The following is a 15,767-nucleotide window of genomic DNA, read 5'->3' as shown; positions in this document are numbered from 1 at the left end:
TCCGATTCTAAATTTGAGACCTACACAGTGCAAGTTAGATGGAATCGAAACATTTCTTTATCAAAATGAATATGTCGCTTAGACGATTCAGAGACATAGATGGATATTCAAATATCGCAGTGGTCTCAAAATGTATTAAATTACTGCACGCAGTGGTGAGTCATTCAGGCGGTGCTAGAACGGTTACAATATATTGAGCGTCGATCAAGTATATAATTACCCTGTCCCAGTAACATCACGCGTCAGAGGCAATTTCAGACTGGGCCTTTGCAAACTTTTCCTTGAAGTCAGCGAGCGTCTCTTTTGCTAGTTGTATTTTGGCTCGTAGATCCGTGAGTTCTTGACTAACTTTCTCTTTACCAATGGCGATGTTTTCCAAAGTCTTCCTCTTCTTAGATTCGACTGTAAAAATAAAAATCTAGTGAACAATCGTTATTATATAAAAATCAAATGTAAAACGATTACTTTCAATTGGCAAGGATCTTGGTGAATTCTGCTCATAATATTCTGGAAGTTCTGCTTCTGGAATATCATTCTATTCTACTCAACATCCTCGATACTACTTAACGCTCAACGAATTGATAAATTAGTACACGCTGATTTAGCATCACGATTGTGAGAACTAGACGACGCCATTACGCTTACCCGTGACAAACTATATTAACATTTATCTTGAAAGGAGGAGTCAGTTCAGCTAATCCGGTCAAGGTTAAACGCTGCTTGAACACGCAACTTGAATGTCGTTACACGTTTCAATCGCACTCTGTAGTAACTGAACTCACATACATACTTATTGAATAACACAAACTGAGTTCTCTGTCGTCATTACCTTCGTTTTGTTAAATAGCTTAGGAAACATCGGTTGCTCAATGAAAGGTAACGAAGTTCTGATTTGAAAAGTACACCATAATGAGTATAATTAATAATTAGTATTAATATGAATGAAAGGTTTAACTCCCCTTCAAATGGGGCTCTGGTGGGCTCCCTCAACACCCAAACAACATTTCATTTAAGGGCGATGATGCCTTTTACACACAAGCAGTAGATTGAGGGTTAGCTATGGAATGCAAATGAATTTTTTCAAATAGTCAAGAGAACATCACAGAAATCCGTTCCGGGCGAATTAATGCACTGACTTCTGCATATTGGAAGTAAGCCACGGATGTTTTGAGTTCGACGGAAGGGTTACTCCTACAGTGGCTAAAGCAAGAAAGAGCAAAGAAGCTTTTCAATACCATTCAAGCTCTCTTGCTGAAGAGGTAAACGAGCCCCTTAACCCAAGAATAGACGCTATGGAGATTGCGGGTCCAAGGTGAGTTATATATTACTATGCTTCATTATTCAGAAAATTCGCGTGCCCGCAAACTGGGAATGCAATGGAACTCACCCTCGAGTGACGTCATTGGGTCAAGTAATATTTGGGAAGAGTCTGTCTCGCTCACTTTTATACTGTATCGTATTCGTTCCTGTCAGAAACTATGACTCACAATCAGTGTAGTGGCGGTGATCGGAGAGCGACAGCTGTGAACAGTTCTGCAGCAGCTGCTGCATCAGCGCCGATGGCTCCTGAAAATTTTCTTATTTTAGAACCAAGTGGGATGTATAAAAAGATATTCATCATCTACTACATATTTTATAAAGAAATTGATTGGGCCGAGTAGCATGGCTCTGAAACATTTTAATTGCATTCCAGCTTCAGTGTACGAAAAGGAGAACTCACAAGTTCAACCGCTCGATTGCACTCGTTACTGTTCACTTTAAATTTTGATGTTAAATTCAATTAGATCTCTAATTTAAGGCATTATTACTCATAATAATGCATATAAAAGATATTTTTTCACGCACAACTAGCCTGCTGAGAGTACTAGAAGGTTGGTATACGGTACAACCAAACTGCATGTAATTCAAGAAAGTAGGTGTACAGCTAAGGACGAGTTAGCTAGTCGTTGCTACCACTAGCCTGGAAGACGAGCTCTTCATAATTTAACGAATTATTACTCATAATAATGCAAATAAAAGATTTTTTTACAGCTGGTGACAAGTTAGTCGTTGCTCCCACTAGCCTGGAAGACGAGCTCTTCATAATTTAAGGCATTATTACTCATAATAATGCATATAAAAGATTTTTCTACAGCTGGTGACAAGTTAGTCGTTGCTCCCACTAGCCTGGAAGACGAGCTCTTCATAATTTAAGGCATTATTACTCATAATAATGCATATAAAAGATTTTTCTACAGCTGGTGACAAGTTAGTCGTTGCTCCCACTAGCCTGGAAGACGAGCTCTTAATAATTTAACTAATTATTACTCATAATAATGCATATAAAAGATTTTTTATACAGCTAAGGATAAGTTAGTCGTTGCTCCCACTAGCCTGGAAGACGAGCTCTTCATACGACTCTGCCACCAGGATTTTCCTGCTGGGGACGACGCTCCCGTCTGAGGCGGTGGAAGGGGCGGCGGGAGAGGATAGAGCAGGAGATGGAGGAGTGGATGAGAGTGGAGCAGTGGCAGGCAATATGGAAGTGATGGTGGAGCAAGTGCCCGGGCTTGATTGGAATAACTTGAGTATGTGGTATATAGTCACCTGGAATGAAGAGATGAGTCATGATTCATATCTATTATGCATAGCTGGAATTATTTAATTACCTCTGATTTAAATTTTCATTTGATACTAACGATTAGGTTATGGTGAAACATTTGCAATGGTACAAACTAAAATGGTGTACAAATTAAATGGATATTAAAAAAAATTAGTTGATCAACTGATTTAGTTTCAAACAAAGGAATACTTGATCTGATCGTGTTGATATGTTAATTAGATGACAAATACAATGCACAAGTCAATAAATAACAGTGATATACATAGAAATATTTTTTCACAAGACACGTAGTCAGTCTAAAGTAAAGAAAGTAAACTATTTAAAGAAACAAAACCAATTAACTAATAGGAATGGCCAATGCAAACAGGAGGATGAATAGCTATACATTTCAGAATGAGGTGAATCGTTGGATTATAAAGTAACTATGATAATTGCCAGCTTTAACGTGTTCAAATATCACATAACATAACCGTGTATTATCCGACCATCAAAGATACCAGGACACCTGCTAGCGCATAATGGGACATATTGGGTTATGGTGGCCTATGCAAGAGCAGTTCTTATTTATACAATAATGCTTTATTTACAGCAATTCCCCAAAAAAATATAAAAGATTAAAATCAAAATTTACCATTGGTATATTTTTGAAATCTTGATTGATATCTTCCTGAGAATTTTTTCATTGTGAATGAAGCATGGCAATAGTAGGAATAGTAGGAAACTTTGGCTTCTCACAAGTATGAACAACAAACATATGGTTTAAGGCTTTATATGCACTCATTTCATCTCAAGCTTCTACTTCTTATTTCACATTCAGTAGCCAACATCAATGACTACAATCAGATGCCCTTAAGTAAAACTAACAGAAAACTTGTGGAAATGCCACACACAAACACCTCCTCTGCTCCCTCAAGAAACCAATGTGTACCTACATCACAAATACCTTAACTGACTGCTCAAGAAAAAATACAATAACTCACTGGTCGCTCATTTGGATCTTGGAAATGAATTTTGATGACAATTTCAAACTCTCCCCAGCCAGTTTCTGTTACTTCATATGGAGGACGAGTCACTACCCTAGTTTGATTTGCGTAGCTGTCATGTAGTTTGAATTGTACCTGCAGCACATTGTAATCTATTACTTATTAGATTCTTAAATTATTAATGTAAACAGAGTGATTTGGACTTGGACTGTTTTGACATTTAAGGAAAGAAAACCCTACACTGAAAAATTATTTACCTTAGAAAAATTGTATTGATGGCTTCTTAAAGTACCATGAGATAACCTACAAATGCAATTAAGAGATATATTTTATATATATACTACTATGTGACTATTTGCATCACAAAAAGGTGGCGCTAAAAATGGTCCAAGTCAGCCTGTCGATAGTCCAAGTCACCTCGTTTCATGGTACATAGTTAGCCTTATTCAAGAATTGTTGCACATGACAGTTATCATATATTCAAGGTGAAAAGAATCATAAGCATTGAAATGTCCTAAAACTTTCATTCAAGTGCTAACATAGTCTTAAATCAAAAAATTTGAAATGGCAAAACCTTCATTGACAAACTTGAATTCAGGCATAAACAAATCAATGTACACAAACTATGAAGTACATTATATTCATTTCAGAATCTCAAAATTCTAAGCAGTAAGCACAGAACCCCACTTTACATTTTCCAAAATCCAAGCTGAAAATATAATGGAAGCAATGTTAATTGTATTAATAAATACCAGACTTTTTTGACATAAGTAGACATATCTTCATTGAGGTAAGGCTTCAGGTACACAGTCCACTCATGTGTGTGTCCATCTTCTTCTCGCTTCTTACCAAAATAACGAGCAATGTTTCCATACACAATGGGTTTCATAATGCTCACACCCTGCACAAAAAGGATCCAAATGATCAAATGTCTTAGTAAACAAAAATTACTATCAAAAACATTTTAAAATATGAAATTAAAATTTAACATTCAATATGATTTTCAAACAAATTGTAATTTCTAGATGAGGTCAATGTCATTAATAGGCCATCATGAAGCACTGATTAATATGGGTGCCAGGAACAGGATGATCAATCGTCTTCTAGCATTGTAATCAAAACATGCTCTATGTGAATCTTTTGGATGATGGTCTCAGTCTGCACCTTGTACAACCAGAAAAATATTTCAAATTTACTGTTTGGGATGATTGGCAAATTAGCTTTTCTCTTCACATTGCTATCATGAATGCTTACCTTCAACCTTCCACCACAGTCTGGCCCATAATCACTTGACTGTGATTGGGATAACACTGAAGTCATTTTTGTAAAGCCTTGTCTGTCTCTGTAACAATCACAAAACATGTTATAAATGTAGTTATAAGTAAATAAAGTCAGTCATTTTGAATGAAAACATTAAAATTTTCCCTATTTCCATGATAGATGTTAATTAGGCAAGGGTACAAATGAAATTGCCCACATACATCACATCACATGGTCACACAAGTTGCATACCGTAAACTGGGGTAACTTAGACTCCCGGGGTAACTTAGACCACTTTTGGTTTTTTTAACAAACACCCCCAAAACTCATAAACTATTTGACATAGAAAAATTCTGTCAATGGGCATTAAAGGCCTAATACTGAGGCTACATAACACAATAGAAAGATTAAAAAAGTTTGCATATCTAATTGGTTAAAAAATTAAAAATGTGACCCATGAAAAAAAGCTATTTTTTAAAGCCTCTCAGAGTACCCCCTCCAATTTATCAAAACTATGAGAGGCAGGAGCCAGCAATTTATGGTGAGTGAAGCTAGAGTATAGATCTGTATTTTGCATGTTTCAATTTAAGTTTAACTTATCTAGTAAAAAAATGGCATCATTTAAAAAAAAAAAGTGGTCTAAGTTACCCCAGGGCCCAGTTTACGGTATGCTATGTCAAATTTCAAATGAGTAAGTTTTTTGTCAACCTTCCCTATGAGTTGTCTTCCCTTTCTCCAGTATTTACCTCTATTTAATTGGTTATCATACAAAATTTTAAACCAAGCCTAAAAAAACCCTCATTTGCCACCATGAGGACATAAGCAAACTGCAAACAGGAGATGGATAAATCAAAATGATATTATGCTACTTTGAAGGGGCCAGGAATGACTGCTCCCATGAATAACTGCAATTGCACTAAAGGTAAGATTAGGAAGACAATAATGATGATGATGAATTTAAGAAAGAGCCTTTTTCCTAATCCAAGCTAATAAATGATGCCATGTAGACATGTACCAAAAAACATTTAGAAATAAATACACCATGTGACTATTTGTTTATTAAATATTAACAATGAGACAATTGAACTATTTGCTATAAACAATTTTCTGCCTCAAAGCCTGCATCTTCCTTAACTGAATTTGGAGAGTCAAAATCAATATTTGGAGAATGTGTGGACTATGCAGGAACAGGATAAACTCATGAAGGAGCGAGGAAAGTCAACTAGGTAGGCCGTGATGCAGATTTTGGCAATTGTTTTGCCAAGATCATGTTCTTATTCTTTAGCCCAAAACTTAGCCAGTATTATTGAGGATTAGTTACCAGTACTACCAAAATCATCAAGATATATTGTCATAAATACATGTAACAAAAGATTAAAAGAAAAATATCTTGGCAAAGTCTTCTTTTGAAGTTTTGATGATTATTAAAGATATTTTGTTGCTCACTACAGGCATCATGGCTTGGAATATAAATAATCTACCAAGTATCTAAATAATCTACCAAGTAGGGCAAGTACCATTTACTGATTTAGTCATTTACCATTGCATTAGACTGATTAGAGCTGCAACCAGAAATTCCCTTATATTTTTGAGCTGCTAGATTCCCGCAACCGCAAGATGAATTACCCCCAGGCTCCATCTAATTGTTAACACAAGTGCCCATTGCCCAATTAGGCTGCAAATCGCGCAAGATTCCAGCAAATGTATAAAAAATTAGTCACTTTGGTTGCGAGGCACAAGATTCTATTCACAAGAATGTAAATTCTAATCCTTGCACACTCTCTTCCAATGCAACCAGCACTGACCAGCGCCGAGTACTGACAACCTAAAGACATACGGCCCACCAGCCAGTGCCAGCCACGCCGCTCAGTAGCGGCCCGGCCGTCATACCGAGTTCAGCTGCGTCGTTCTCTCTCTCGCCCACTGCTGTCGTGCCCTCGCATGCCTCCACCGTGCAAAACCTTTACACGTTGCACTGTCGCGGGCGCAGTGTACCGAAAACACTATACTCGTGTATAGGATCTCGGCCTGCAAAACTGTAGTAGACGCAACTAATAGCCCCGTGTATAAGCACCTATGCGCTGACTAGGAGAGTTAGAGAAGGCATTGTAGGTTGGATAAGTGAAGCACAGTGGCCTGAAATTCATTTATACATTGTCCTGGCCTGGAGCTACAAGAGTTCGACTTTGATAGTAGCAAACTGTAAGTTCAACTAACGTTAGTTAGCTTGGAGCAGTTCTCGCCGGTGTTGGATAATTGAAGCACAGTTGCTTGAAGTTCATTTTTATATTATCCTGGCCTGGAGCTTGAGCTACAAGAGTTAATGCGTAAAGAGGAGCAGCATAATCTAAACGACTGAGGATGAGAGTCCTGTACAGTTGGATGAGCAGTGTGCGATCAGCACCCCATTCTCTGTGCGAGATGGATCGGAGTAAATTGATGATTGGTAAGCATGAAGTCATCAAGGATTCAACTTGTGCACTCCACCGCAGTCTAGGTGCATCCAAGACTGCACCAAGATATTTGTATTTTGATACTATCTCAATTGGTTGTCCATCAATGTGTAAGGGCAGAGGAGTAACATTTCTATTTGTGAAAAACATGCATTTAGTTTTAAGAAGATTCAGTTTCAGTCCCCACTGTTGAGACCAGGTATAAAAAGCTGAAAGTTGTGTCTGGAGTCGTGCTGTTGCTTGGGCAATGTCAACATCAGAGGAAAAGAAGGCTACATCATCTGCATACTCTGTACAGTGCACACCTGGGACGGAAGGGATGTCACTCATTACAACATTAAAAAGAAGCGGAGACAAAATGGCTCCCTGCGGGACACCAGCCTTAATCCTGTGCAATGTAGAATACTCACCTTCAAAGAAGACTTTGAAAGTTCTGTCTGACAAGTAATCTCTGAGCCAGCGCAGCAACCTTCCCTGTACTCCACATCTACTCAGCTTGTACAAAAGGCCATTGTGCCAGATTGTGTCAAATGCATTACTGAAATCACAGAAGACAACAGCGAGTACAGACTTTGTCCTGAGGCTATTCCGAATTGCAGTGTCTAGACGGGCTATTTGGTCAATTGCAGCTAAGCGAGGTCTGAAGCCTCCCTGACTAGACCTAAATGAATTATTTTGCTCAAGAAAGAATTGCAAGCGTTTATTTATCAACTGTTCCATTAGTTTGGCGACACAGGATAGCAAGGAGATTGGACGGTAAGAGTTGGTAGAAGTAAGTGCCTTGTTGGGCTTGGGAATGGGAATTATTAATGCTGTCTTCCACTCGTGTGGAACTGTCCCAGACTCAAAGCTCTTATTAAAGAGCCTCAGCAACCATAACTTATAGTCAGGAGGAAGGTGGGAGAGATGTTTATTATGTATGCGATCAAGACCAGGAGATGTATTCTTAAGATAAGTCAGGCATGTTTCCAATTCATACAGTGTGAATGGGTCATTGAGAGGAGAACAAAGTTCAGAATTCAAAGCAAAAGCCAGAGGGAGTATAATATGGTTAGGATAAGGTGTGGGGGTTGGTGAGGAGAGTACCTGCTCATAATGTTCTGCCAAGGCTTCCACCTTGGAAGCAGGGTCAGAGAGAATTAAATTAGGCTTCAGAAAAGGATGTGACTTGCATGTAAATGGAGTCTGGAGTTTTCTTATCCTATTCCACAAAATGGTAATTGGGGTGTCAGAGGTTATGGTGTTACAAAACTTCTTCCATGAGGCCTTCTTGGCTGCCTTAACCTCCCACTTGACTTTTGCCTGGGATCGCTTGAAATTAATAAGATTCTCCTGTGAAGGCTGGGAAATAAGTAGTGACTTTGCTGCTCTACTTGTATTAACTGCATCAGCACATGCTTGGGTCCACCAGACCTTATTATACTTGGCAGTTATGGCTTCTTTGCTTTGTGGGAATGCTTCAGTGCTAGCTGAGACTATATTTTCCACAAAGCTCTTGAGACTAAGGGGAAGATCATGGGGAAGGTCATCATTAGCCTGAGGCAGTGCAGAATACCAGGTCGCCCAAGATCCTGCTTCAAACAACCATGCAGGGCGGCGCCTGTACTGGATAGTGGTAGGTTCCACTCCGACAGAGGTGAGGACAGGGTAATGGTCACTGCCCATATCAGGTTCAGTAGAGGTAAAGGAAAGAGGCTGCAGGTTTGATGAAATGATGGTAAGATCGAGAGTAGAGAATGAGTTATGATAGGTATTGAAATATGTGGGCAGGTCAGGAGGTGTAAGCAGGGCTAGCATTGGGTTACGTAGTAGGACCTCCATCAAGTTTCTACCAGTAGTGTTAGGCACCTTGGTTGGCTCCCACATGGGGTGGTGAGCATTGAAGTCTCCAACAACAATAGCTGAATGACCTAATTGTTGGAAAAAGTGTTGGAATTCATTAAAAGTAATAGGTTGATTAGGATTGTATATATTCAGGATAGAGAGAGATGAGTTATTCTTCAGGAACACCTTCAAACCCTGAACTTCCAGGGCACCAGCCGGGAAAGGTTGAAGAGGTATTTCAAGAAATGGGATGTCATTACGGATTAGCATGGCCAAACCTCCACCTCCCTGGCCTCCATCTCTATGCTTGAATACTGCTGAGTAACCTATGAAATGAGGTTCTGCATTCTGATCCAGCCAAGTTTCGCATAAGCAAATTACATGGGGTTTGGTAGTGTATATATGCAGCTTAAAGTTACTTAGTTTATTTGTTAGGCTATGGCAGTTCCATTGTTCAATTTTTATTTCTTTTTGGATAGGCATTTGAGATTATCTTCCTGTGTTGATGAGCCTTTGTATTTCCCCCCTTGGTTTTTACCTCTTGCAGCATATAATTTACCATCATGAAATGGAACAGAGTCAGGTTTCTTCACCATGGCATCCCTCCGCTGCAGAAACTGGCCTCCAATGATAGGGGAGGGTTGGATAATAGTATTGTCATCCAAGGATGACAGAGCTGCATTCCTGAGGCCAGAACTGACAGAGACACATGCTGTTGGACGTTTGGTGACCTTACCACTGTGTGTTGCGGTGAGCTGGGGTTTACTGAGTTGTTTGGTCTTTCTTAGCAGGTACTGTCCACCTATTATGGGTGACTGCTCTGGCTCAGAGTCCATAATCTCAGGGCTTGTCTCCACAGGTTCCAGCTCGCAAGGTGTAATAGCATGCAATTCAGGAGCTGGTTCATCAAAGGCATCAGACTCGTGTAGAGGAAGAGTGGGCAGGTTTGTGGTTTTGAATGTCTCTTCAGCAATCCTTGTTACTGCCTCAACAATATCAATATTGGCAGTATTGCCACACAAGCATAAAACCTTTGAGAGCAGCTCTATTAATTTTGCAACAGAAATATCTCCACATGGAGCTGAAAGAGGCTCATGGCTGTCCAAAGTTTGGGTGGCAACTGACCTTGTTGGAGTTTCCTGGCCCCGCACATGCCCGGCTTTGTTAAGTACATTATATGCGTCAGAAGACTGTTGGTTAGTTGAAGAAATCTGTAAAGGAGGACTCAGTAGTTCTGACTGTCTCTGAGCAGCTTTAGAAGGCTGTGTCCTGTTAACCTCCTTGACAGCATCTCGGTAGGACATTTTTTTGACTGTCCGGGTCTGCTCAACCAGAGTCTCAAATTTCATTCGAGGGCATCCACCATAGTTGGCTGTGTGAGGACCTCCACAGTTGCAGCATTTTGGGACTGAATTACCAGCATTCGGACAATTCTTGACATTGTGTGGACCACTACATCCAACACATCGTGGTGGATTTTTACATTCAGCCGCATTATGACAGAAGCGCTGGCATTTGAAGCATTGCCATGGCTTCCCAACATAAGTGTCTACTCTGAAGCGCTGATAGCCCAGGTAGATATATGGAGGCAGAGTATCAGTGGCAAAATTGACCTTGAACATTGCCGTTTTAGTCCTGTCCTTGCCCTTACAGATTCTCTCTGCAGTGGCTTCAGGGTAGCCAGCAGAACTCAGCTCCGAAGATAGATCAGCATCAGATAAATCTTCACCAAAAGGACCAATCACTCCAACACTGTGAGTTTGATTATGTGGAAGTCTGCACTTCACACTCCAGGAACCTATTTTTGTCACAGACAGGAGCTCAGGCAAACAAGTTACAGTTGCTTCCAGGATGACAACAAGAAGGTTGCGGGCTAAGTTTTTCTTAATCTGAAAAATGCCAGCTTGTCCAAAAGGTGAGGTGGCTAGAGCTTTGCTCAGCACCAAATCATTTGAAAAGAATTTTGAGGATGGTTGGTCATTAGAACTAGGTTCAATTAACACTACAGGTCTATCAGTTTCAATTTCATCATATTCATAGGTCTGGATCTGGGTTGTGTTTTTGCTAGTAGTAGTAGTAGATGGAGTTAAATCAACAATTCCGGGAGTTTCATCTAGCATACAAGCAGCACTAATGACTGTGTCTGGGGCTGGAACCTCTTCCATCCGGAGTTCCATGTCTGCAATTGACTGGAAACCCTCAAAATTGGCGTTTGTTTTCCCCTTTTTGCGTCTTTTAACAGTACTGAAACTTGATGCTGATGACTGTCCCACACTGTCAACTAAACGGTCTAAACCGCTAGCTAAGGGGGCTGTAGAGCTTGTAATTTGAGACAAGGAAGGAAGTTGATCACTCATTCCAGGGTGATTGTCCTGGATGATTTTGGTACTACTACCAGTATCTATTAAGGATATCGCTTTTCCGTCAGCATGATGATCGGTTTTGTTATCACGAGCAGAATGTTTTCTTACCGGTTGTCCAGAAGATAAAGGTTCCGATGCAACGCTTTCATCGTCGGAAGAGCGGGAGGACCAGGATGTATTGCCTTCTTTTTTGCGACGCTTGCTGGTTTTCATTTCGCCAGTTATAGATCATAAATCTTGCGAGAGCGACACCAGAGATGTTTACTCGATGTTCGCCGGCAATGGAATCCCACACATGAGATCATTATGCTAACAACGTCAATCATCAATTCGTACCCTGACTTTAGCTCGAAATGTAACTTGCGGACAACGGACCAACCAGCCCAGCTGCTGGTCGCGGGTACGCAGCCGTGCACCACCAAATATATCGCATCCGTTTTCAGACCGCAGAGATAATCTCTATCAGTAGAATAAACTATAAAAATATTAGCTGTTTCAATTGTTCAACGGTAGATTGTGCGCCAGGGCAAAGAGTTCAGCTCGCGATAGTTGCTGACTTGGCAAAAATTGAAGCCATGAGCTTATCATGCCAGAATGCTTAAACTTGCGTAATATTCGAAATCTAATTAATACTGGTTAATTTTAAATGACGAAATTTAATTTTTAAAGACATTTTGGATCAATCTTGTTTGAACTCATCTGGCTATTTGTTAAAATATTTGACACAAATAAAAACGGTATGGCTTCTTTCTATTACTAAACGGACTGGTGGCAAGTTAAATCGAATGCGGTTTTGTAAAAATGTTGGGGAACAAGAGGGGCGAAAGCAGATTTAAAAAGCCATTTATCATGACAAAGTGCTATATTCATGACTTTTCAAAGTTGTAATCCGAACATATGGTCAAGTTTTAAATTTTCGACTGCCTATATAACTCGCTAGTGCATGTCAAGGGACTTATTATCAACATACCTAACCCTAAGCATAGAACGCAACGATTTATCAAGTAATGTGATGTCCCGTTTTTTTTATATTGAAAGTTACATCACTCCAGATTACTAAAGTGCTTGATAGTTTTGATAAGACAATGCATATAAAATCGTTCTTAATGAAGAGAAAGGTGAAACATTTGATAAAGCTACAGGGTGGCACAGTGGTTGGGCAGGGTGGCCCAGTGGTTAAAGTTCAGAGTACTAGAATTAGCGCAGAGAGACGCGGGTTCGATCCCAGCTCTGTGCGCCAGTTTCTGGTCAGAATCGGCAAGGAGGCCGGGCGGTTAAGCACAGCAGAATTGTAGCAGTGAGTTGCGAGTTCGAGACCGCAAAATGCTGTGAGTGTTCTGCGATGTTAAGAATCGGCGACAGGCCTACGGCCTACTAAACGCTGAAACCGCTATTATTATTATTTATTATAAAGCTCGCAAATCTCGAGCGAAAGAACACGGCGTCGTCGGCAAAAAGCTTACAGTTCACATTGAAAGAGGAGGCGATATCATTAATGAAAAGATTAAATAAATATTATTAAAATTATTATATTGAAATTTTTATTAAAATTCTTATTGAATTTATTATTAAAATTATTATTTAAATACATGTAAAAATTATTATTGTATAAAGCATTAAAATTATTAGTGAACTTTTTATTGAAATGATTATTAAAATTATTATCGTAATTAATGTTAAAAATATCATTTAAATTATTTCAATTATATTATTAATAATATTGTTAATAATAATGTTGTTAAGAATTTCAATAATATTTTAAATAATAAATGTAATAATAATATGTCTAATAAAAATTCAACGATTATATTCCAATTATAATAATATTAAATATTATATTCATACTTTCAATATTTCCAATAATAATTTTTATAATAATTTCTATAATACTGTCAATATGGGTTTTAATAGTAGTTTAATACTAATTTTTATCAACATTTTAATAATAGAAATTCAGAAAAAATTCGATAGAAAATGTTATGAAACGTCCAGGGAACATAAAACATTTATAGAAAATTTTGCGTCCTTTTACCTAATGAAATTTCATGCCTGATCTTGGGAACTCCATACAAAGTCATTAAAACCAGACCCTGACTAGTGAAAAATAGGTATCGCTTCACTTATCGTTAAATAGGTGTCGCTAAAATCAATTGCAGAATAAATGATTTTTTGTAATCTGAATACGTTCTAAGCAATAAGCTCTCAGCAAACATGTCGAATTTTAGGTAAACGTTTGCAAACGCTTATGCTGTAGAGTAGTAATAGCCTGAACTCAGATATTATTCGCAAACAATACTCAGCTTTTAAGGGGAGCGTCTGCCCCAAAAAAGATCTGGGATATCAACAGACGGATCGATTCAAAATTTGGTACACGTATGTAACACGGAATTCTGTTTTTTTTTTTTTTTTTTTTTGCTCATGTGAATTTTTCGAAAAAATGAAAGAAAACGTGAAATTCCTAGAAAACGGCCAAAAAGGGGGTACTGTAAAAATCTATCTCCTCCTAGGATTTTCAACCTACAACATCGAGACACAGATCATTCGATGCGTAAAGACCATATCTACAACTGGAGGAAAGGGTTTTTTGAATTTCTCATTTTTGTGAGTGTGGGGGCATTTTTTCTGAAATGTTTCGAAATTTTCCAATTTCACCCCCGCCGGCTCCTTTTTGCAAAATAAAATCCGAACTATAACGAAATTGGAAAAAAAATACTCCCTCCAGTTTTAGATATTTTATTTACAAATCGAACGGTATATGTCTCATTGATGTAGCTTGAAAACTCTAGGAGGAAATAAGTTTGCAGTGACAATAAGTTAACTTTTCAGTAGGGCCCGACAAAGTCGCGCGCGCCTCGAAAAAGACATTCAAGGGTGCAGGGTTGCAAGACTAGACGATATTTGAGCTCAATTTCTGTCAAGGATGGTGTGAACGACGGCACAAGAACCATCCCATACTACTGCAGACGGATAACTTGAGCACAGCGTGTTCAGACTAGCTATTTAAGTGTGCTACCGGTAATTTCGGCCTATATTTAATGTTGAAGAACTTCACCACCCCTAACCCTTTCGCGCTCTGTCGTAAACGCATAAATCACCGTACAGAGATGGTTTTGGTACCGTTAGGTGCGTCAGAATGTAAGCTTTAAGATGAGTATAAAAAAATAAAAAGTCAAAATTTTTTATTTTGGGGCAGACGCTCCCCTTAATGCATCAACTTCAAGACGAATTCCACGCTTTTCAATGCCACTGATCTCACAGTATTAGCTTTGTACGAACGAACATGTCGATGTCGGAAATTGCTGTTCTGACTCGAACAAGACTGATTGCAGCAGCAAACGTTGCCGGTCAGAAAATGGATATAATGGCGGTCAGAATAATGAAATGTCGGTCAGAAAATGCATTATAATATGATACCTCCATGTCGATATACGTAACTCTACAAAAGATTTCAATTTGTCATATATTTATTTATATTTAAAATGTCTTAATTGTCTTCGTCTTGTTTACTGTTGTTATGGCAAATATGAACGATAAATAATTAGCAACGTAAAGCGTTCTATAATACTGAACGTATCTCACTATTATTAAATATTCTCAGGAATGTTACCACCTCATGCTGACTGTGTTCCCCGCACTCGACCAAAAGATTGATTTATGACACAAGCTTGAGAGCGATAAACTGGCGTGTGCTTCTTCATGTGGTCGCCAAAACAACCTCTCTATAAAAGCAATTTTTGCTTCCTGGGGCAAACACTTTGAGTGCAACTTGCTGACACGCCATTAACGAAACTTTATTTGAAAAAATTCAATTGTACTGCAAATATTATTTTGTTGCAGTATGTCGGAGTGAGGCAAGGATCGCAACATTTTTCAATGTACTGAATACATATTGGCCTGAGTTTTAATGAAATGTCTTCAGTGTTGATATATGAAGCTTACTTTTGTATTCGAGTATTGAGCGAATTAATGAACTGATGGCAAATGGCAACTCATTATATTCTTGATTGCGTCCTAGCCGAAATTAGCATGAAGGAGGCTCGGTATAATTATGATGGCAGTTTAACAAAGTTTTGATTTAATTAATATCATCTCGTGACTAATTTCAGTATTCGTGTGAATTTTCGTCGACCAAAGCTATAACAGTTACGAAGTCTCAACAAACGCTCAAAATCGTCTTGCCGCTAGATATGTTGGTGCTATTGAGTTAAAAGACAAAATGACGAAAACATCTCTTACTTGTGTCCATCGTTCGATTAAATAATTCTTCACCTATAATTAAACT

At 38.7% G+C, this 15,767-nt stretch overlaps 1 protein-coding gene across 1 annotated transcript; it reads right to left on the bottom strand.

Annotated features, from left to right (window-relative positions):
• Nucleotides 1-119: 119 nt before the first annotated feature.
• Nucleotides 120-5,123, bottom strand: LOC108678335 (YEATS domain-containing protein 4). Its single transcript, XM_018166715.2, has 6 exons — nt 4,840-5,123; nt 4,343-4,486; nt 3,583-3,720; nt 2,374-2,586; nt 1,488-1,566; nt 120-402 (listed from the first exon to the last, which is right to left on the bottom strand). The coding sequence occupies exons 1-6, from the start codon at nt 4,945-4,947 to the stop codon at nt 236-238; spliced, it is 849 nt and encodes a 282-aa protein (XP_018022204.1). The 5' UTR covers nt 4,948-5,123; the 3' UTR covers nt 120-235.
• Nucleotides 5,124-15,767: the final 10,644 nt, after the last annotated feature.

This window comes from Hyalella azteca, unplaced genomic scaffold (genome assembly GCF_000764305.2).
Source record: "Hyalella azteca isolate HAZT.00-mixed unplaced genomic scaffold, Hazt_2.0.2 contig12479, whole genome shotgun sequence".
Classification (NCBI taxonomy): Eukaryota; Metazoa; Arthropoda; class Malacostraca; order Amphipoda; family Hyalellidae; genus Hyalella; species Hyalella azteca.
This window is presented reverse-complemented; position numbering and strand designations above follow the sequence as displayed.

What these genes read in the sequence shown, in the direction of transcription:
- LOC108678335 (XM_018166715.2), bottom strand. Translation starts at nt 4,947, where the DNA reads ATGTTTTGTGATTGTTACAGAGACAGACAAGGCTTTACAAAAATGACT. An exon ending in ACTGTGGTGGAAGGTTGAAG is followed by an intron (nt 4,487 to 4,839) that starts GTAAGCATTCAT and finishes CTTTTTGTGCAG; the next exon opens with GGTGTGAGCATTATGAAACC. An exon ending in TCACCGCCACTACACTGATT is followed by an intron (nt 403 to 1,487) that starts GTGAGTCATAGT and finishes TTATTTTTACAG; the next exon opens with TCGAATCTAAGAAGAGGAAG.